The 22,497-nt window shown below is 41.4% G+C and overlaps 1 protein-coding gene across 1 annotated transcript in view; it reads left to right on the top strand.

The window, feature by feature from the left end:
* The first annotated feature begins 2,309 nt into the window (after window positions 1–2,309).
* LOC132822908 (probable phospholipid-transporting ATPase IIA) overlaps window positions 2,310–22,497 on the top strand; it is a 177,516-nt gene continuing 157,328 nt past the window's right edge. The window contains exon 1 of the mRNA XM_060836310.1: window positions 2,310–2,412. Within this exon, the coding sequence (XP_060692293.1) occupies window positions 2,345–2,412 (68 nt within the window). The 5' untranslated portion in view covers window positions 2,310–2,344. The remainder of the gene's footprint in view (window positions 2,413–22,497) is intronic.

A 22,497-nucleotide genomic window follows, 5' to 3' on the forward strand; every position in this document is an offset into this window, starting at 1 on the left:
ATGCTGTAATACTGGATTATATTCAAACATGAATCATAAATAAGAAAAAAAATTGTTCAAATAGCTGCTTTAAGGCATTGTAAGTAAATGCCTTTTTTATGAATTTATGAATGGATTTGTGTAACCAATATAGGAAGTAAATTCATTTTAAAGTTACAAAAATATAGACATAACCATTATTTATTAGTAAAGCAATAACTATTCTCAACATTGAACACAGTTTAATAGATTGAAAACTGGTCAATATATCTCAGTTAACAGATAGTAATATCCATTAATTTAACAAGTCTGTATTAAAAGACAACTTTAAAAGTACATTATCTTCTACTTTTCTCATTTTTTTTCCCTCTGGTACCTTGTTTGATTGTTGAAACCCGTACCAACAACATTCCTGTACCTCAAGCAAGTGAGTAAAGGTACCCTACTTGACCAAGGTTGGGTGGAGGGTGGTATGAGGGTCACTGTCACACAGAATCTAAAATTACTCATCTATATTTCCCAACAAGTGTCAGCAGATCCTGCTGACAAGTGGGAAATCTGATTATTTTTGTTTTCCTTATCGTCAGAGTATGGCACCAAATCTAAATGTTCTTCTTGATCAGGAGGTTGTGTACTGGAGTTCACTTGCAATGAAGAATCAAATGTACCGCATCTGCAGTGCGTCTTCAATCAACAATCTTCTAGTTTAAGGATGCTGCACCAAACTGATTCTAAGGAAGTTCAGCTAATGTTGTTTATTTCTTTCACAAGTAATCACTTTAACACCTCATTATAACATACTTTGCTCTTAACTTCCAAAAACAGTTTTGAAGAATCCAGTGTATTAAATCCTGAACAAACATACACATGGATAAATGAGAACAAATTATTTCCTTGGCAAAAGTTATCAAATGTGGAATTCCAAAAACTGAATGAGCATCCATTTAAAGCTATATTTTTATTTTGAATCAGAAATTGCTGGAGAAACTTGGCAGATCTGGCACTATCAGTGGAGAGAAATCAAACTTAAAGTTGACAATGGAGTCCTTGAAGGAACACTGGACTCAACTCTGCTTTCTCTCCACAGATGCTGCTAGACCTGCTAAGTTTCTCCCGCAATTTCTGTTTTTGTTTCAAATCTTCAGCATCTGCAGTTCTTTGTTGTATTTTTCATTTATTGCTTTTCTTAAAACTACAGAATTGGATTTCCTGGCTGGAGAATATTTATTACGAAGATAGATTCGATAGACTGAAATTGTTGTTTTTCTTGGAGCAGGGGAGACTTGAGGGAGTGAGGTGCCTGATTGAGATATATAAAACTTTAAGGGCGGAAGTTAGGGTAGGCTAGGGTCATAGATGTAAGGTAAGTGACAGGAGCTTTAGATGGGATGTGAATTTTGTTGTCAACCCAGAGACTAGTGGGAATTCTGGTAGGTGGGATAGAGATAGAACCCCTCATAACAAGAGCTAGAAACTGGGATTAGAATAGTTAGGTGCTTGCTTTTGACCTGCACAGACATGATGGGCTGAATGGCCTTTTCCGATTCTGTCGACCTCTGTGAATGTGTAACATTTATGATTCCAATGAGTGCCATAGATTTCAAACTCATTTAAAATGTTAAGGAATGTTCAAATGAAATCAATGAGAAGTTCTGAGGAAGTTATATCAAAGTTTCACAACCTTGGTGTGTGAAGCCCAACAGTGTAAGACCCAAATATTGGTTTTCATTGTTACCTTTTTGATTAGTTGTAATTACCTGCACAGTCAGGCCAGACCTCAGTCTAAATAATTTTGAAGTGTGTAAGTTCTTTTATCTGTTATGATACTGTACTAAGCCTTAGAGAATAGGATATTCCTTAATTAGTTGATTTTCACAGTGGCCATGAGCTCAAACCAGTGGTAGGGGATGGTGGAGTTGGCTTCTACCAGGGGCAGGAACAAAAATAGTCTAGTTATTACCTATAATCATTCAGCAACTGTTAGAAAGAGCACGCCGACCTTGGATAAGAACTGAATGGATTTAAGTGTGGAACAGGCTGCCAACACTCAGCAAAATCACATTTTACTCAGATTATCCGTAAAATCCATTCCAGGAATTGTTCCCTCAGTGCAGGTGGGCGGAAAATGGGGCGCATTTTCGAGCAAGAGTGATTGTCACCGCATTGTAGCGAGAAATGACAGGCCAGTCTTCTGTAATTGTCCACTGGTGTCCATGAAATGCCTTAAAATCGTTGCCATGGTTGTATCTAAATTGTACCTTTGACCCTGGCAAGCTGACAAACAAGGAGAGAGAGAGAGAGAGGCTGCCGGGTAGAGCACACCACCCAGCACCAGACAGACACAGACAGAGTTAGTGCTGCAAATATGTCGGATAGTATCCCTCTGCAGCCTGTCCGCCACAAGAAAATCCACGATTCCAAACAGAGGAGCGGGTAAGAGACATGCTGGGAGCCCCGGCCGGACGGTTGCAGGGTAGATCAAAGGAGAGGGCTTGTTTTTTTATATATATATCGGGATAAAGGCATGGAATAAAACAGAGTGTCAGATCCCTGTGTTGTTCGGAAGCGGGGGTGGCGATGGCTGTTGGTTTCTCGGTGACATTGCTTGGGGGAACAATGCTGTGACCACCCAGCTCTCTGGGCGTAGGAAAAGGCACAGAGTTCCCCCTCCCAGCACTGCCCCTTCGTTCGTATCCTCCCTCTCCCTCTCTATCGCTCCAACCGAGTGAGGTGATGATCCATTTCAGAGCGAAGACGCCTAGCCCTGAGCCTGTAGCAATTTCAGGCGCCTTCATGAATAATTTACTGCTGACTGGGAATGCGAGCCGCCGGCTTCCTCCTCTGTTAATACCGAGAGGCAAACCCGTGTGGAGTACGAGAGGCAGAGATTTATGCACAAATCGTTTTGCTATTGATTTCTGTGAAAACAAAAACCCGATTTGGGGGAAGGGGCACGGTGTCAGGTGTGGTGTGTCAATGAGACTCTGTCTTGAGTTGAAAGATGTTTCGGTCGTATTTCCTGGACGGTGTACGCTGTCCTGGGTTTTGGGGGAAATGAGTACGCTCGTTATGTTACCCAGCTCCTTCCTGCTTTCTCTCGCCATTGAGAGAGTGTGCCGCTCCCTCTGTCTGAAACACTTGTTCTTGTGAAATCAACAGTCCAGGAATTCTGATCTTCAGGCAGGGCCATCATATTCCTAGTGCGGGGGAACAATGCTGCTGAAAGATTTTTGTTTTTGTCTCTGGCTACTGGAACTCTGTGAGCTCATGGGGTTGTCATGTCGCCTGGTTTCAGGGTGGAGCTTCTCCATGTCCTCAAATCAACACCTTCCCTCACAACGAAATATCAGGCACAACCTTTCTATGGCAAGAGCACATATTATTAATAAATGCCAGAATTAGGTGGAACCCTAAGCTAAACTTTTCCAACGACAATTTACACACAATAGGCTTCTTGTAGAACACTCTGTCCGATCACTGAATATGCTTTATCATCGTGTCCCCCCGACTGTGATATACATGTGTCAAGAACCTGACGGCGGTTGGAGTTTTCCTTCAGTTGGAATGTGTTTGCTTACAATGTGCATGGTGGCACCATTTCTTACGTTAGCAAAAGAGAAGTTAACTAGCATCTGCTGTAAGGATGTCATGTTTCGCTCTGGAGCGCAAACCTTTGCTTTTTAACTGAGCATGTGGAGGTGCCGTTGAACGCAATGGAAGAATGATAGGGTGCTGCACCAGGGGCAGCCCCTCTGTTTACTGGGTGCTCCGTCAGACAGATTGGCTGCCTGCACCAGGGATTTAATCTTTGCATGTGAGGCGTGAGAACTATAAGGTGAATAGAGACGACATTTATTGTGTGGATGTGGGCATTAGAGCCGTAGACTTCATTCAGTGGGGGATGTGCTGGCCAATAATTGGCTGCAACAGCAGCATCTACTACTGTAGAGAGATGGGGGCAGGGGCAAGTGCCATGGTTGTCCATTGGTCCTTTGGCCCTTCTTATAGCCTATATTTGTGGCTGGTCGTCAGGACTGAGGTGACATCATGCCTTCTAAATTACTTCAGCAGTGTCCACTCGTGACAGTGTCACCGCTGACCTTTCAGTGCCGGATAGCCTCCTCTTAACCTGCCAGATTTGACAGCTGCAAGCTTAGCTAGTAGGAGGCCACCTTTTAGAGGAGAAAAAAGGTCCGGTATACTCACCCCCAGCAAGTGTGGACTCAAACTTCCATTTGATAATTTACTAAAGGTTGTGAGAATATTGTATACATAGTGCAACATTTTAAGTCAGGAGGTATTTATTCATACCTGCAGTGACTAACTTGGACGTGAGTTTCATTAGCAGCTTCCTGTACAACAGATAAGATGCGATGCGTAGACCTTTAAAGGGAGTACATCTCTAATGTTTTTGGAGCAGTTCTGACTGGTTAATTTCATTTTCTTTGGGTTGGCTTGAGATTCCAACATGTTACACTTTTAGAACCTTGTCTTGAGATGTAGCAGTAGTCTGACAACCAATTGTAAATACACCAGAAAATATAGTTATATAAGTTTTTGTAAACAAAATTGAATTAGAGATGGAAATAATTGGAATAGAAGTGAGTTTAGATCCTGGAATGCATGCAACCATTTCAACTAGGATAACCAGGAAAACAGCTTGACGGTTGCCAGTACAATCAGACTGGTGTAAACAGTTAAAGGTGGAAAAAGAATATGGGCAAATTATATCAGCAAGTGCTTGTAGCTTCTTACAGAAGGAATAGTCTGAAGTTTGTTTCTGGTTAAAAATTCTGATCTGCGCTCAACCTTTGTCATTTTAACCTTGGCACTGTTGTTAAAGTGTCTGCACATTTGTTTGCTGCTTTAAATTTATATAGATATCACTGAGTTAAACTCTGAACATTTTGAGATACAATAGATATATTTCTATTTATGTAAATATGAAATGTGGTTAAAATGAGCTATGTGATCAAATTTTGCCTTTGAACATAATTTTGGTGCTTACATCATTGTAGAAACTCCTGTGAAAAGTAAGTGCCATTGAGAAGAAAAATTGCTGAGTTTACCCAATATATGGGGCATTGAAATACTAATATTTGATGTCTTAAGTACTGAAGTTCTTGGAGAATACATGTAACTAATGTATCTTGTGTTGTTTCCAAGATAACGTTGTTTTTTGTTATTGTAATGTAAGTGCACTGCTTCTCCTGAGGAGCAGGTGGGAGTTTAGAATGGAGCATGTGTTTAAAAAAGGAGTGGAAATAAATATGGAGCAAAGATGAAAACAAACAAAAATGATTGTGAAAGATACAGAAAACTACAAGTAAGTGAACAGATAAAGGAATTGGCAACAAAGGCTGAGGAAAAGAGAGTCAACATCAGCAACCAATAAGCAAGCAATCCAGTGTGAAATAGACTAGAGAGGGATTCAGTTTCCATGTTTTATCTCTGTGTGTTTTGTATTTATTTGTGGAAGTTAGAAAAGGAAAAACAAAATATGATGATACACAAAATATTTAAATGTGGAAGATATTGATGAAGGCAGAGCTGTGGACATTTTCTAAATGGACTTCAGCAAGGAATTTCACAAGGTTCTGCATGGTAAGGTCATGTGGAATCCAGGGAGAGCTAACCATGTGGATACAAAATTGGCTTGAAGGTAGAAGAGAGCAGATGGTGGAAGGTTGTTTTTCGGACTGGAGTTGTGTGACCAGCAGTGTGCAGAAAGTGGACCCAGCACTGATCTGCTTTTCACCATTTATGTAAATGATTTGGATGTGAACATAGGAGCTATCGTTAGTAAGTTTGCAGATGACACCAAACTTGGATGTGTCGTGGACAGCCAAGAAGGTTATCTCTGAGTACAACAGGATCTTGCTCAGATGAGTCAATGGGCTGAGGAGTGGCAGATGAAGTTTAATTTAGATAAATGTGAGGTGCTGCATTTTGGAAAGGCAGATCAGGGCAGGACTTATACACTTTATGGTAAGGTCCAAGGGAATGTTGCTAAACAAAGAGATCTTGAAGTGCAGGTTCGTAGCTCCTTGAAAGTAGAGTCGCAGGTAGATAGGATAGTGAAGAAGGCATTTGATACGCTTTCTTTTATTGGTCAGAGTATTGAGTATCGGAGTTGTGAGGTCATGTTGCAGCTGTAAAGGCCACTGATTACACCAGTTATGGAAAATTGCATGCAATTCTGGTCTCCTTCCTATCGGAAAGATGTTGTGAAATTTGAAAGGGTTCAGAAAAGATCTACAAGGATGTTGCCAGGGTTGGAGGATTTGAGCTACAGGGAGAGGCTGAATAAGCTGGGGCTTTTTTCCCTGGAGCACTGGAGGCTGAGGTTTATAGAAGTTTATAAAATCATGAGGGGCATGGATAGGGTAAATACACAAGCTCTTTTCCCTGGGGTCAGGGAGTCCAGGACTAGAGGGCATAGGTTTAGGATGAGAGGGGAAAAATTTAAAATGGACTTAAGGGGCAACTGTTTCACACAGACAGTGGTGGTATATGTATGGAATGAGCTGCCAGAGAAAGTGATGGAGGCTGGTACAATTACAACATTTAAAAGGCATCTGGATGTGTACATGAATAGGAAGGGTTTAGAGGGATATGGGTCAAGTGCTGGTAGGTGGGACTAGATTAGGTTAGGCTATCTGGTCAGCATGGACAAGTTGCACAGAATGTCTGTTTCTATGCTGTACATCTCTATGACATCAAAATTGTTTGTGCTGTGGACAGTGAAGAAGTCAGAGTACAACAGGAGCAAAGTAGGAATTGCTGGAAAAGCTCAGCAGTCTAGCAGTATTTATGTAGAGAAATCAGAGTTAACATTTCAGGTCGAGTGACCCTTCCTCAGAACTGATGGTAGCTAGGAAAATATCAGTTCATGTACAGAAGGTAGGCTGTGTAGAAGGGGCCAGGAGTAAACAATAGGTGGGGGGGGAGGGGGAATAATGGAAATCTCATCAGAGAGAGGAGCAGAACTTCTTCAAGGTGGGTTTGCACAGAAGAGAAGTGGCAGTTAGTACAATGAGACCTTAATCAGGTGGGCTAATGGGCCAAAGGAGTTTCATTTAGATAAATGTGAGGTATTGCATTTCATTAAGGAAAGTTAGGGCAGAACCTAGTGGTAGGGTCTCGGGGAGTGTTGTCAAACAAAGAGACCTTGGAGTGCAGGTTCATAGTTCCTTGAAGGTGGAGTCCCAGGTTGATAGGATAGTGAAGAAGGTATTTGATATGCTTGATTATATTAGGTTACCTACTGTATAGAAACAGGCCCTTTAGCCTAACAAGTTCGTACTGACCCTTGCTTTTATTGGTTAGTACATTGAATATGGGAGTTGGAAAGTCTTGTTGAATCTGTACAGGACATTGGTTAGGCCACTTTTGAAATATTGTGTTCAGTTCTGGTTCTCTGCTTTACGAAAGGTGCTGTTAAACTTGAGAGAGTGCAGAAAAGATTTACAACGATGTTGTCAGGGTTGGAGCTTTGAGCTATAGGAAAAAGCTGAATAGGCTGGGGCTGTTTTCCCTGGAACTTTGGAGGCTGAGGGGTGACCTTTATAGAGGCTTTTTAAAATCATGAGGGGCATGGCTAAGGTGAGCAGCCAAGGTCATTTTTGCAGGGTAGGGGAGTCCAAAACTAGAGGACATAGATTTAAGGTAAGAGGGGAAAGATCTAAAAGGGACCTAAGGGGCAACATTTTCATGCAGATGGTGGTGTGTTTATGGAATGAGCTGCCAGAAGAAATAGCAGAGGCTGGTGCAATTGCAACATTGAACAGGCATCTGGAATGGTACATGAAGAGGAAGGATTTAGAGGAGTATGGGACCAAATTAATTTAGAATATTTGGATGAGTTGAACTGAAAGGTCTGTTTCTGTGCTGTACAACTCACTGACTCGATAAGTGTTCCAAATGTTAGATTTGTTATTTCAGTCTTATTTCTCACTAAGATGTTGCTATGTTAGAAGGGACTTCAGGTTTGTAAATGAAACTGTCTTGTGCACTAACCACAGGGAGCCTTTAACTGTAATTGTAGTTTAATTGTTGAGGTTAGATTTGATAATACAATTTTGTTGATTGTGAAAGAACAACAATCCCTTTAAGTATGTGAAAAGGCATTAAGTACAACATTTGTTTTATAGTGGGTGGTGATTTGGTGTGATATGGAATGATTTATAAAATGTTTAATCACAACTTTCAAAATGGGTTTCCATCTTAAATCTTCAGTCTTCTATATCTTCAAGTATCAGTTTTAATGGATGTTATTGCTTGAGGATCTTGCAACGTGTTTTGTCAATACTGTCACACTAAATGGGAAAAGTGACACTTTTCAATAATTTCAATGCAGCATTGCATTGCTGAGTTGTAGACAGTACCAAAAGTTGACTTTTATGGAATGACAACACACTAACTCCGTTAATATATTGGGTAAAGTTTTTAAAAATTAGTCAGTGTGTCAAGACCCAGCATTGTTCATCAGCTATGATAGCTTGAAGTAAATTAATTTATTGAAGAAGAATTTTCAATTGTTTTTATTCACTTATTTAATTTTTTCCTGGTCCCTGAAATGAACAGAATGCACAACATCTGTAATAAAAAGAGAACTATACTCCAGCTTTGCCAGACTCCAGAAAGAGAAAATGTAAATTGATGCTTCAGTGTAATGCCTGTGTCAATATGATTTGGTGATGATTCCATTTTGTTAGTTCAAAGTCCACCACAATAGCAATCACTTGACAACCACCTGATGAAGGAGCAGCGCTTCAAAAGCTAGTGCTTCCAGATACACCTGTCGGACTTTAACCTGGTGTTGTGCAATTTTTAAAAATAAATATAGTTTATCAGCATTATGTGGAATCCAAATGGATATCGTAGGCTTTCTAAATGTGTATCTGCTGAAGGTGAATACTTGGAAAAGTAGCATCTGAGTAGATGTAGACCTGTGTACAGCGAGCCAGCAACAATTCGACAGGAATCTTGATATTATTTAGTCTATTTGTGTTGCTAATATTGCTGCACTCTGTATCCAGATACCAAGAGCTTCATTTGTAGAATATCCTTAAGGAGGGGGTCCAGCATTTGATCCTTGGTGAAATGTATTCGAATAAGATGACTGTTCCCACTCTCAAACATAGTTCAACTACTGAACTGCTGAGACAATCTTGAAATTTATTTTAATTCTTACTGATGTGTAACTCTGTCAATGCATACCAAATGTCAACCTGTTCTGCTGGTTTATGGTCATACCATGTGGCAATGTAGTTGACTGAATTAGTGAATTAGCCTCAATCAACAGGAATAGAATTTACCAAATACTCAACAAGTTTAAACAAGCCTAATCTGAACTTGTTCAGCAGTTCATAAATTACACTATTCGTATTGTCACTTCTGGAGACCCATGGCTCCATCTTTTGGGTGTTCTTCAACTTTGGCATGTTTGACATTCAAAAAGCATACAAATTAAACTCTATTTTAATGACTTTGAGACACACTTAATCTCTTCAATATATTCATAGTTGATTATATAGTTTTGCTTCATGTTGTGTTCCCCAGTGGAATGGGGAAAAAATGTTAGGAATTCAAAGTTCCATCCTATCCTTGTGGAATGATATGTGAACCGATGTGGGTTCTGTTCTGCATTATGTTACAAAATGTCATTTCAGATGAATTCTATCTAGACTGCAATTGGAAATCTTTGAAATTGGAGCAGTTGATGTTCCTGATTTCCTTTGTGTTTGTAGATTGATTTGCAAGTTTGCTCTACGTGGAAACATTTCATGGGTAATGGCTTAAAAATTCTGTCTCGTCTGTGCAAAGTATGTGATAGTTTGCTGACTCACTTTTCATAGAGGCGGTGGTGTACCCAGAATAAAATGTAATTCCTCAGGTAGGCATTTATTTTTCATTTCCCATCTTGAAGAGCAATGAAAATAATTCTGTGATAGTAAGGACTGCAGATGTTGGAGGTCAGAGTTGATAAAATGTGGAGTGGAAAAATACAGCAGGTCAGACAGCATCAGAGGAGTAGGAAAGTTGACATTTCAAGTCAGGACCCTTTATCAGAACTGGGGAGGGGGAGGGAGTTGGAGATAAATGGGGGTGTGGGGCTGGGGCAAAGGTGGGTGGGGAAAGTAATTTATACTGGTAACCAAAGAGAGTTTGGAATTTCTTCAAAGACGTGTCTGTTATAATAAGCCTGATTTGAACTGAGATCAGAAAAAATATATAAACTACATCTTTTGACCATATCTTGTTTGGTTGTTTTAACTATTGATTTGTACATTGCTCACAACCTTTTAGTGGAAAGGAATGCTCCAAACATTTGTTGAAAACAAAATTATCTAAATTGAAAAATGGGCTTTATTTTGACTTAGAAATTGGTTTACTGATCCAGGAAAGCTATATATTGTACTGCTGTTTGCTGCAAATTATTTTTGTTCTGAATGATGTCCATCTTCCAATAAGTACAGTTAATAGTGCTCTGAAATTTGAGTTGGTAGGGCACTTTGAATATGATGAGTAGTTTGCCAACATTTTTGGCTTTCATGTTTTTTTTTCTGCTTTCTAACTCAAGAAATGAGTAAATATTAACTGCACAGTATAGTACTGGATCCTTCTAATGTTCTATTCATAGGCTTCACAGGTGGAATGGTCCTGTTTATGGAAGCTGCTTTGCTATCATAGATAGTGTTGCGAGAAACCAAAATCATAACAGAAAGGTTTATCCTCTTTTTGTTTTTTCTTTCTCTTAGAATTTCATAATATATGGTGTGTGCAGTTCAGAGGATGGTAATTGGTCTTGGGTACCATGCTTGTGTGTCTTTTATTCAAGCATGTGTTTGGACATGATAGGCTATTCAACTGTGTGATACCATTAAAACCAAGCTATATTCTGTCTTCCTGCAGGATTTGTGATTCTTCCAGGATCTGAGCAGAAATGTGAACACAATTTTTTACTGAAGTCTTCTCTGAATCTGAGTGGATTAATTGTAAAACAGTTAGTGATTAGTGATCCAAGCTTTAGAAATGATTAGGGTTTTGTCTTGACAGAATGTCTATATGCACAGGATGCAGTGGATATTGAGCTACCTAGACAAGTAAGTTGTCAAGGACTCGGTTTGCTGACCCTACATATGATAATGGCAGAGTACACCTCAAATTAGTGGGGAAGAAAATTGACTGTGACTGCTGTCAGGAAAGACCATCCTACAAAATGTTTCTGTGTGGAACAGGAAGAGGCAGTGGTAGGTTCAGATATTTTGTTGAATCTTCCATGAAGAAAAGGGGAAATAATTTAGTATCAATGGATTCTGATTCTGGATAATCCAAGATGGAGGAAGGGAAAAAAAATCTGGCTGTAACAGCTACTCCTCATTTTTTTTTGAGGTATTTTAGATGCTGGAGGTGATTTCCTCGAATTTCAGGAGCAGCAATTAATGTTTTATATGCTGTTGCATTGTTTTGGAACTTTGGGGAAAAAAAAAGTCAAAACAACAGCAGTTTTAAAAGGGGGAAGACCGACAAAGGAAATACATGGTGAGGTCAGTGCAGGAGAGAGAGAAAGAAATTGACACCAGAGTGAACCTGCACAGTCACTGCCTTTGCTGTTTGAATTCATGTATTGTTGGACATCGGAGTGCATCTGGGAAAATTAACAAACAGTGAAATTCACAACTAATCTTGGAGGAACTGTTTGGGCGAAGATCACAGCACCGAATCCGATAAGTTAATTGTTTTAAGTGGCTGCAGAAAGTCTGCAGTAGTGAGTAGAGTGGGTTATTTCTTGATTTATATGTTTTTTGAGATATGTCTCTTGATTAAACTAAAGATATAGGCCATAACTATTAATCTAACCTGGGGCAGTGTTTTGTAGAGGAATAAGACTGATTTTCTGGGTCTGTAGATTATGAAGGAGCAAAAATGGCCTTTAGAAGAGTGATATGTCAGGTGTGGGAGTTTAAAGAGAGTTTAAGGGTTACTGTGGATTATATCTGCAATAAATGCTGTTGGATGCGAATCTTATTGGATTGAATGGATTGTTTGGAGAGACAGTTAGAATCAATGAGGAATTTGCAATAGTATGTGATGGATGGCAGTTATTGGAAGGGGGGCAAGTTACAGATACAGTCACGTAGATGGGTTAACGCCAGGAAAGGCAAGAGAAGTAGGCACCAAGGGCAGGAGTATCCTATGGCTACACCCATTTCAAACAAGTATACTGTTTAGGAAAAAGTAGGGGTGATGAATTCTCAGGGGAATGTAGCACGAGCAGCCAAGTTTCTGGTATTGAGACTGGCTCTAATGCAATGAGGGGTATGTCGGGTTCCAAGAGATCAATTGTGTTAGGGGATTCTGTAGTCAGAGGTACAGACGGACGTTTCTGTGGCCAGCAGAGAAAAATCAGAATGGTATGTTGCTTCCCTGGTGCCAGGATCAAGGATGTCTCAGAGAGGGTGCAGATTGGAACCAACGACATAAGAAGGGAAAAGGTTGAGATTCCGAAGATTGGTTACAGAGAGTTAGGTAGGACTTTAAAAAGGAGGTCCTCGAGACTATTAATATCTGGAATACAGACAGTGATACGAGCTAGTGAGGGCAAAAATAGGAAGGTTGAGCAGAAGAATGCATAGCTGAGGAGCTGGTGTATGGAAGAAGGATTCACATTTTTGGATCTTTGGAATACCTTTTGGGGTAGAAGTGACCTGTACAAGAAAGACATATTGCACCTAAATGGGAAGGGGACTAATATACTGGCAGGGAGAGCTGCTCGGGAGGAATTAAACTAGTAAGGTGGGGGTGGGGGGATCCCAGGGCGATAGAGATCAATCTGAGGCTGGTACAGTTGAGAACAGGAGCGAATCAAACAGTCTGGGCAGGCAGGGACAAGGTTGGACTAATAAATTAAACTGCATTTATTTCAATGCAAGGAGCCCGAACAGGGAAGGCATATGAACTCAGCATGGTTAGGAACATGGGACTGGGATATCATAACAATTATAGAAACATGGCTCAGGAATGAGCAGGACTGGCAGTTTAATACAAATGCTACAAGAAGGATAGAAAGGACGGCAAGAGAGGAGGGGCAGTGGCATTTTTGATAAGGGATAGCATTACATCTGTGCTGAGGAAGGATATTCCTGGAAATACATCCAGAGAAGTAATTTGTGTGGAACTGAGAAATAAGAAAGGGATGATCACCTTATTGGGATTGTATTATAGACCCCCTAATAGTCAGGGAAATTGAGAAACAAACTTGTAAGGAGATCTCGGCTATCTGCAAGAATAATAGGGTGGTTATGGTAGGGGATTTTAACTTTCTAAACATGGACCGGGACTGCCATATTGTGAAGCGTTTAGATGGAGAGGAATTTGTGTGTACAAGAAAACTTTGATTCAGTGTGTGGATGTACCTAGTAGTGAGGGTGCAAAACCTGACCTACTCTTGGGAAATCAGGCAGGGCAGGTGACTGAGGTGTCAGTGGGGGAGCACTTTGGGGCTAGCGACTATAGTTCTATTTAGATTTTAAATAATGATGGAAAAGGATAGACCAGATCTAAAAGTTGAAGTTCTAAATTGGAGAAAGGCCAATTTTGACGGTATTAGGCAAGAACTTTTGAAAGCTGATTGGAGGTAGATGTTCACAGATAAAGGGACAGCTGGAAAATGGGAAGCCTTCAGAAATGAGATAACGAGAATCCAGAGGAAGTATATTCCTATCAGGGTGAAAGGGAAGGCTGGTAGGTATAGGGAATACTGGACCACTAAAGAAATTGAGGATTTGGTTAAGAAAAAGGAAGCAAATGTCTGGTATCGACAGGATAGATCGAGTGAATCCTTAGAGTAAAAAGGCAGGAGGAGTACACTTAAGAGGGAAATTAGGAGGGCAAAATGGGGACATGAGATAGCTTTGGCAAGTAGAGTTAAGGAGAATTCAAAGGGGTTTTACAAATACATTTAAGGACAAAAGGGTAACTAGGGCCCCTCAAAGATCAGCAAGGCAGCCTTTGCGTGGAGCTGCAGAAAATGGGGCAGATGCAAAATGAGTATTTTGCATCAGTGTTTACTGTGGAAAAGGATATGGATGTTAAGGATGTAGGGAAATAGATGGTGACATTTGCAAAATGTCCATATTACAGAGGAGGAAGTGCTGGATGTCTTGAAACGCATAAAGGTGGATAAATTCACAGGACATGATCAGGTGAACCCGAGAACTCTGGGAAGCTAGAGAAGTGATTGCTGGGCCTCTTGCTGAGGTATTTGTATCATTGATAATCACAGGTGAGGTGCCAGAAACTGGAGGTTGGCTAACGTGGTGCCACTGTTTAAGAAGGGTGGTAATGACAAGCCAGGGAACTATAGTCTGGTGAGCCTGAACTCAGTGGTGGGCAAGTTGTTGGAGGGAATCCTGAGGGACAGGATGTACGTGCCTTTGGAAAGGCAAGAACTGATTAGGGATAGTCAACATGGCTTTGTGCGTGGGAAATCATGTCTCACATACTCGATTGACTTTTTTGAAGAAGTAACAAAGAGGACTGATGAGGGCAGAGCAGTAGATGTGATCTATATGGACTTCAGTAAGGCGTTCGACAAGGTTCCCTGTGAGAGACTGGTTAGCAAGGTTATATTTTTAGATTAGATTAGGTTACTTAATGTGAAAAAAGGCCCTTCGGCCCAACAAGTCCACACCAACACTCGAAAGAGCAACCCACCCAGACCCATTCTCCTTCACCTAACACTATATGGGCAATTTAGCATGGCCAATTCACCTAACCTGCGCACCTTTGTGACTGTGGGAAGAAACTGGAGCACCCAGTGGAAACCCACGCAGACACTGGGAGAATGTGTAAGCTGAACACACAGTTGCCTGAGACGGTAATTGAACCCAGGTCCCTGGCGCTGTGAGGCAGCAGTGCTGAGCATTGTGCCACTGTAGATCCCATGGAATAAAGGGAGAACTAGCCATTTGGATACAGAAGTGGCTCAAAGGTAGAAGACAGAGGATGGTGGTGGAGGGTTGTTTTTCAGACTGGAGACCTGTGATCAGTGGAGTGCCATAAGGATCGGTGCTGGGTCCTCTACTTTTTGTCATTTACATAAATGATTTGGACGTGAGCAGAAGAGGTACAGTTAGTAAGTTTGCAGATGACACCAAAATTGGAGGTGTAGTGGACAGTGAAGAGGGTTACCTCAGATTACATCAGGATCTTGACCAGATGGCTCAATGGGCTGAGAAGTGGCAGATGGAGTTTAATTCAGATTAATGCGAGGTACTGCATTTTGGGAAAGCAAATCTTAGCAAGACTTATACACTTAATGGTAAGGTCCTAGGGAGTGTTGCTGAACGAAGAGACCTTGGAGTGCAGGTTCATAGCTCCTTGAAAGTGGAGTCGCAGGTAGATAGGATAGTGAAGAAGGTGTTTGGTATGCTTTCCTTTATTGATCAGAGTGTTGAGTACAGGAGTTGGGAGGTCATGTTGCGGCTGTACAGGACATTGTTTAGGAACTATTGGAATATTGCATGCAATTCTGGTCTCCTTCCTATCGGAAAGATGTTGTGAAACTTGAAAGGGTTCGGAAAGATTTATGAGGATGTTGTCAGGGTTGGAGGATTTGAGCTACAGGGAGAGAGTGAACAGGCTGGGGCTGTTTTCCCTGGAGCGTCGGAGGCTGAGGGGTGACCTTACAGAGGTTTACAAAATTATGAAGGGCATGGATAGGATAAATAGACAAAGTCTTTTCCCTGGGGTCGGGGAGTCCAGAACTAAAGGGCATAGGTTTAGGGTGAGAGGGGAAAGATATAAAAGAGACTTGAGGGGCAGCTTTTTTGCACAGAGGGTGGTACGTGTATGGAATGAGCTGCCAGAGGATGTGATGGAGGCTGGTACAATTGCAACATTTAAGAGGCATTTGGATGGGTATATGAATAGGAAGGGTTTGAAGGGATATGGGCTGGGTGCTGGCAGGTGGGACTAGATTGGGTTGGGATATCTGGACAGCATGGATGGGTTGAATCGAAGGGTGTGTTTCCATGCTGTTCATTTCCCCATGACTCTATGATTCTCAAGTGCATTTTAATAATTGGTGTCATGTCGGCCCAGATAAGGTATTGAAGGTGTGACTCCCTGCGAAGCTCTATGTGCCACAATAGTCGGACTGATTCTAATCTTAAAAAAACAGATTTACAGAATCTCTTGAGGATTCATGCAGTTTTTGAGTAAAGTAAAATGTAATTCTGCAAGTACAAATTCACCCCACAAACTTTTATGTGTATGTGGGTGTGTGTGTCGGGGAGGGTTGTATGTGTGAGTGTGAACGGGTTTTGGGTCTATGATAGGGTGTCTGTATGTGTGTGTCCTTCTGTCTGAGGGCATAATGCAATAGGGTCACCTGTAGTGTGACATGAACCCAAGGTCCCAGTTGAAATGATCAGCCTCTGGCCACTTTTTTCGTTGTTGCCTGTCCTGAAGTCCACCTTGGAGGATGGTCACCCGAAGGTCTGAGGTCGAAGAGCATACAGAGGTTACGACAATGCACCATGCCTCAGGATATCCTTGCCTGCAGCGTATGAGATAGACAACATTGACCGCGTCACATGATCACCTGCCATGCACATGATGGGAGGTGTCCCCACACATAATGATAGTATCTGTGTCGACAGCATCCACCATGACAAGGTTGCATGGTATTGTCCTGAAAGCAGGGCAGTTTGTTACGAACAATGATCTGTTTGAGATTTGGTGGCTGTTGAAAGGCGAGAAGTAGAAGTGTGGGCAAGGTCTTGGCAGGGTGCTCATTTTCGTTGGTAACGTGTTGCAGGCCAGGGAAAAGAATTTGTCTATTTATCCTATCCATGCCCCTCATAATTTTGTAGACCTCTATAAGGTCACCCCTCAGCCTCCGACACTCCAGGGAAAACAGCTCCAGCCTGTTCAGCCTCTCCCTATAGCTCAAATCCTCCAACCCTGGCAACATCCTTGTGAATCTTTTCTGAATACTTTCAAGTTTCACAACATCTTTCCGATAGGAAGGAGACCAGAATTGCACACAATATTTCAACAGTGGCCTAACCAATGTCCTGTACAGCCGCAACATCATGTTCCAACTCCTGTACTCAATACCCTGACCAATAAAGGAAAGCACACAAACGCCGCCTTCACTATCATATCTACCTGCAACTCCACTTTCGAAGAGCTATGAACCTACACTCTCAGGTCTCTTTGTTCAGCAACACTTCCTAGGACCTTACCATTACGTGTATAAGTCCTGCTAAGATTTGCTCTCCCAAAATGCAGCACCTCGCATTTATCTGAATTAAACACCATCTGCCACTTCTCAGCCCATTGGCCCATCTGGTCCAGATCCTGTTGTAATCTTCGCTGTCCACTACACCTCCAATGTTGGTGTCATCTGCAAATTTACTAACTGTACCTCTTCTGCTCACATCCAAATCATTTATGTAAATGACAAAAAGTAGAGGACCCAGCACCAATCCTTGTGGCCTCCAGTTTGAAAAACAACCCTCCACCACCACCCTCTGTCTTCTACCTTTGAGCCAGTTCTGTATCCACATGGCTAGTTCTCCCTGTATTCCATGAGATCTAACCTTACTAATCAGTCTCTCACAGGGAACCTTGTCGAACGCCTTACTGAAGTCCATATAGATCACATCTACTGCTTTGCCCTTATCAATCTTCTTTGTTACTTCTTCAAAAAATTCAATCAAGTTTGTGAGACATGACTTCCCATGCACAAAGCCGAGTAAACCTGTTGAATTATAACCTGATGCTGTGTGATTTTTTTAACTGTATACACCCCAGTCCAACACCGGTGTCTCCAAATTTTAGAATGTTGTGGGTTTGTTGAATTGCTGTGGTGGACTTTGTCATAGCTGTTGAAATGTGAGCAGAATTTTCAGACCTGAGCCTCCTCTGTGAAATGGAAGATTTTAATTTTATTTTTTCAGCTTTGTGGTTACAGAGCATTAACCAGATAAGGAAAAACCTTAAAGAAAAGCTGCATAATTGTAGCAATGCTGAGTTAATACATCGTGGCAAGGACCTGTGCTCTCCAGTGTATTTCTAAGGCTATCCAATAATGTGCCAGACGTAATTACACATTTAAATGTCACTTTAAATGTGACATTTTAAAACATTGTTCACAGGATATAGCTTCACTGGCTAGACCAGTATTTCTTTGCCCATCCCCTGTTGGCCAGGGGGGAAATAAGAGTCAATTATGTATCTATGGATCTTGAGTCATAGACCAGGTAAGGAGCCATTTTCCTTCTCTGAAGGATCTTAGTGAATTAGATGGGTGTCTATGACAATCGACAGTGATTATATCATCACCCTTCAATCAGCTTTTAATTTCACCATCTTCCATGATGGAATTTGAACCACTGTACCACCACCTCCCTTTTTAATGTCTGATGACTCACACTCACTCTCTCTCACACATTCTCTCTCACACACCTTCACCCTCACCCACACACAGAATTTCCTTTTCTTGGATTTGTCTTCTCTTGGCTGTTACATATTACCATCAATTATTTTTTCCCAGGCACCTGAATAAACCTCAGCAAAGCTGTTGGATTATGTTTGCAGATCAAAAACAAACCTCTCCCTCTTTCCCCAGAGTTTACAGAGAAACCTTGATTATCTGAAGGACACGGCCGGGGAGTATTTCGATCACTTAATCAAATTCCGGATAGTTGAATTCTGGCTAACATAGTTTAGCCAAGCACCAGGACCTTGCCAGATAATCGAATAATCAAATGCCAGATAACTGAGATTCCTCTGTATTTACTACTTTTTAGCAGATTCAACTATCTCTGCTTTAAAAACAGATAAAGGCTAGAAAGAAAAATCAAAATTGCTGGAAAAAGCTCAGCAGGTCTGGTAGCAGTGACCTCCGAATTGATGATAGCTAGGAAGATGTCAGTTTCTGTGCAGAAGATAGGATGGAGGAGAGTTAAGGAGTAAACGATAGGTGGGGATAGAGCCCAAAGGGAGAGGAGAACAGTTAGACAGGCAAATTAGTGAATAATATTCTGGTTAGAAGAGTGAATAGTTATTAATGGGGACTGTTAATGGCTAACAATGGGTCCTATGGAGTAGCCAAGTATGTGTTGACAAGGCCTGATGTTCTTGGTTTCTAAAGGCTAGATTAGTTGTGTTCCATTCAAAATTAACATTTTAATGTCTACCTGTTTTGGTCAATCATTGTCTTTGGGAGGGAAACTTGCACCCTTTTCCATTTCTTTTCTTTGACCTTCCCCCTCCTTCTGTCTCCCAGTTGCTTGTTTCCACATTTAAATAAAACTGTTTACATTGGGCCTTGATTATATGCTTGCTTATTACCGGCTGGCTTTTCTTTTAACGATGTTAAGGTAGCCTCAGAAGTCACTTTCATAAGGGGAAAAATTCTGAACACTAACATTTAACAGTTTCTGTTCATATTTTATATTTGTATTTGCACTGAGGTGTGTCCATTAAATGCCATTTCTACATACAAAACAGAGATGGCGATAAAGAAAGGGTGTAACTTTTGGCATATTTTAATACTATACATGGTATAAGAGCTCCTGGTTTAATGGTAAATCTAACAAATACCCATCTATAAAAATAGTTTGTCTTAATAGATGGTTATGTAGTTTTGACATTTTTAACAAACTTTAGTTATAAAATAGAAAGCTGACATGTGCCACTGTAGCTAGTGTAATGCTTGTGTGGACGTGGTCTTGTGATATGATTCCTATACGGATGGGTATGTTGCGTATTACTTGCACGTACACTGCAGGATAAGGACACTAACCCAATGTGATACCAGTAAGAAGAGTGTTTGCATTAGATCTGTCTTTTGTACTCAGCTGTACTGAATCAAAGAGCAGTAAGTCTCCCTCTGACAAACGGTGAAATGGTAAGATAAAACCAGTCACGATTTTCATTGTTGATGGTCATCCAGTGACTTAGGTTGGAAAGTGTATGTGCGCGGTTATTCTATGAAGCAAGAATACGTTGGCTGTGGTGCAACTAAAAACAGTCCCAATTGTGTAACACTGAAGGTGTTGGTCACTATTAGGACTTGTGTGAAGCTGGATTTGAAGAAGGAAATGAATACTGACCTTAACATGGGCCTCAGGATTAGACCACTTGGCCTTTGAACCATCGTCTTCATTCATGAAGATAGTTGCTGTTTTAATTGCAGTCTGAGTTCCACTTTCCTGTTTGCCCATACCTCTCAATTATCAGGAATCTACCTAACTTGGCCTTGCACATATCTGTATTCAATCACCAAGTCTCCATTGCATTTTGGTGAGGAAATTCCCCAGACTCGTGACCTTTTTAAGAGAAAGAACATTTCATGTTTGACTGAAAAGAAAGATTTCTTATTGCTAAATTTTGTCCCCTAGTTCTAGTTTCTTTCAAAAGAAGAAACACCTTCCTGGCATCCACCCTTTCCAGTCCAATCAGCAACCTAATATGGTTCAATAAGATTATTTCTCACTCTTCTACACTCTAATTGTTATAGGCCCAACCTATTCACCTATTCCTCATCAGATAAGTCCATCAACCCAGGAAGGTATCTGCCGAACCTCCTCTGAACTCTAATACCATTCGATCCTTTCAAAATTAAAAAGACTATGGTCTCACCAAGGTACTATACTGTCACAGTAAAACATACCCAGTCTTGTATCCCATTCCCCTTGCCATAAGCACCAATGTTCATTTATCAAGAAAAACAATAAAGAGCTGCAGATCCTGGAAACCTGAAATAAAAACCAAATTGCTGGAGAACCTCAGCAGATCTGGCAGCATCCGTCGAGAGAAAGCAGAGTCAACGTTTTGAGTCCAAAACTGATTTGTAGCTGGAAAAATGCTGAAGATAGGATCAGGCATGATGGGGAGGAATGAAATGACAGGTGTAGATGGAGCCTGGAGAGAGAGCACAGCAGTCGGGCAGATAAAGGAATGGATAATGGTGAGCAAGGGAGAAAGAAAAGCTGATAGTAGGGATTAGGTGAAAACGTGTTGGCTGTGCTGAAAGCAGCTCATGTTATGACGGCCTTGGCTGTGGGAGGCTCAGTGGCTGAGTAAAGGACTTGGAAGAAGGTGTTCTAAGTCTAAAATGATTGAACTTGATATTGGGTCCTGAAGGCTGGAGTGTCCCCAGCAGAAAAGGAGACCCTAATCTCCCAGTTTACACCAAGCCCTGTTCGAACAATGCAGCAGCAGGCCTAAGACAAATCTTGATCAGGGAGCAACTGGATGCTCGGGGTCATTTTTCCGCAGACGGAACATAAAGCAATTGCCCAGTCTATGTTCTGTCTCCCCAGTGTCAAGGAGATCACATTGTGAGCAGCAAATACAGCAAACTAGATTGAGTGAAGTGAAGTAAATTGTTGCTTCACCTGGAAGATGTCTGGAGCCTTGGATAGGGAGGAAGTAAATGGGCAGGTCTTACTTCTACAGTTGCATGGGAAGTGCTACACAGGTATAGGGAGGTATTGAGTGGATGAGGGGTGGACCAGGATTACTTGAGGGAATGGTTCTTGTGGAATGCTGACAAGGAAGAAGAGGAGACTATATATCTGGTAGTGGCATCATAGAAACAATAGGAGAGATGGAAGAACTAGGAGAATGGTATAATCTTTACAGGTAGCAAGGTATGAGGATGCATAATCCAGTTAACTGTGGAAGTTGGTGGGTTTATAGAGGATATTGGTGCACTAGCCCCAGAAATGAAAACAGATGTAGAGGAAGGGAAGGGAGGAGTCTGAGATAGATCAGGTAAATGGGAGATTGGAAGCAAAATTGATTAATAATAAAATTGATCTATTTTTGGAATTGGGAAATTGCAGAGGGTAGCAGCACTGCTGATATCAAAGAAAGGGTTGTGGGGAGATACCTGAATAGTATTGGAAGAGGAATGTTCCACAAATCCCACAAGGAAACTGGCATAAGCAAGGCCCATGTGGGTACCCATGGCCATCCCTTTGATCTGAAGAAAGTGAGAGGAGTTAAAGGAGAAGTTGTTCAGGGTGAAGATGAGCTTGGCCAGATGGAGGAGACCGGTGGTGGATGGGGACAGTTCAGGCCTTTTTTTCCAGCAAGAAGCAGAAAGTCCTGAGACCGTCCTGATGGGGGAATGGGTGTGCAAAAGGTTTACACGGCCATAGTAAAGAGGAGGTGGCTGGAGCCCACAAGCTGGAAATTATGAAGTTGACTGAATCAGAAGAATTGTGGATGTAAGTAGGAATGGACTGGCCAAAGCTAGAAAAAAGTATCGAGTTGAGGTAAGAAGAGAGAAGTTCTGTGGGGCAGGAATGGGCAGAAACAATGGGTCTAACCAGGCAGTCCAGTTTATCGATTTTAAGAGGTAGAAGTAGGCTGTGTGTGAATGAGGGGCACTGTGAGCTTGGAGGCTGGAGTGGGGAGGTCACCAAATAATGAGATTGTAGACACAATAGCCTAATGTCCAAAGGTCGGGTCATGACCCGTGATGGA

Source organism: Hemiscyllium ocellatum, chromosome 15, assembly GCF_020745735.1.
Source record: "Hemiscyllium ocellatum isolate sHemOce1 chromosome 15, sHemOce1.pat.X.cur, whole genome shotgun sequence".
Lineage (NCBI taxonomy): Eukaryota > Metazoa > Chordata > Chondrichthyes > Orectolobiformes > Hemiscylliidae > Hemiscyllium > Hemiscyllium ocellatum.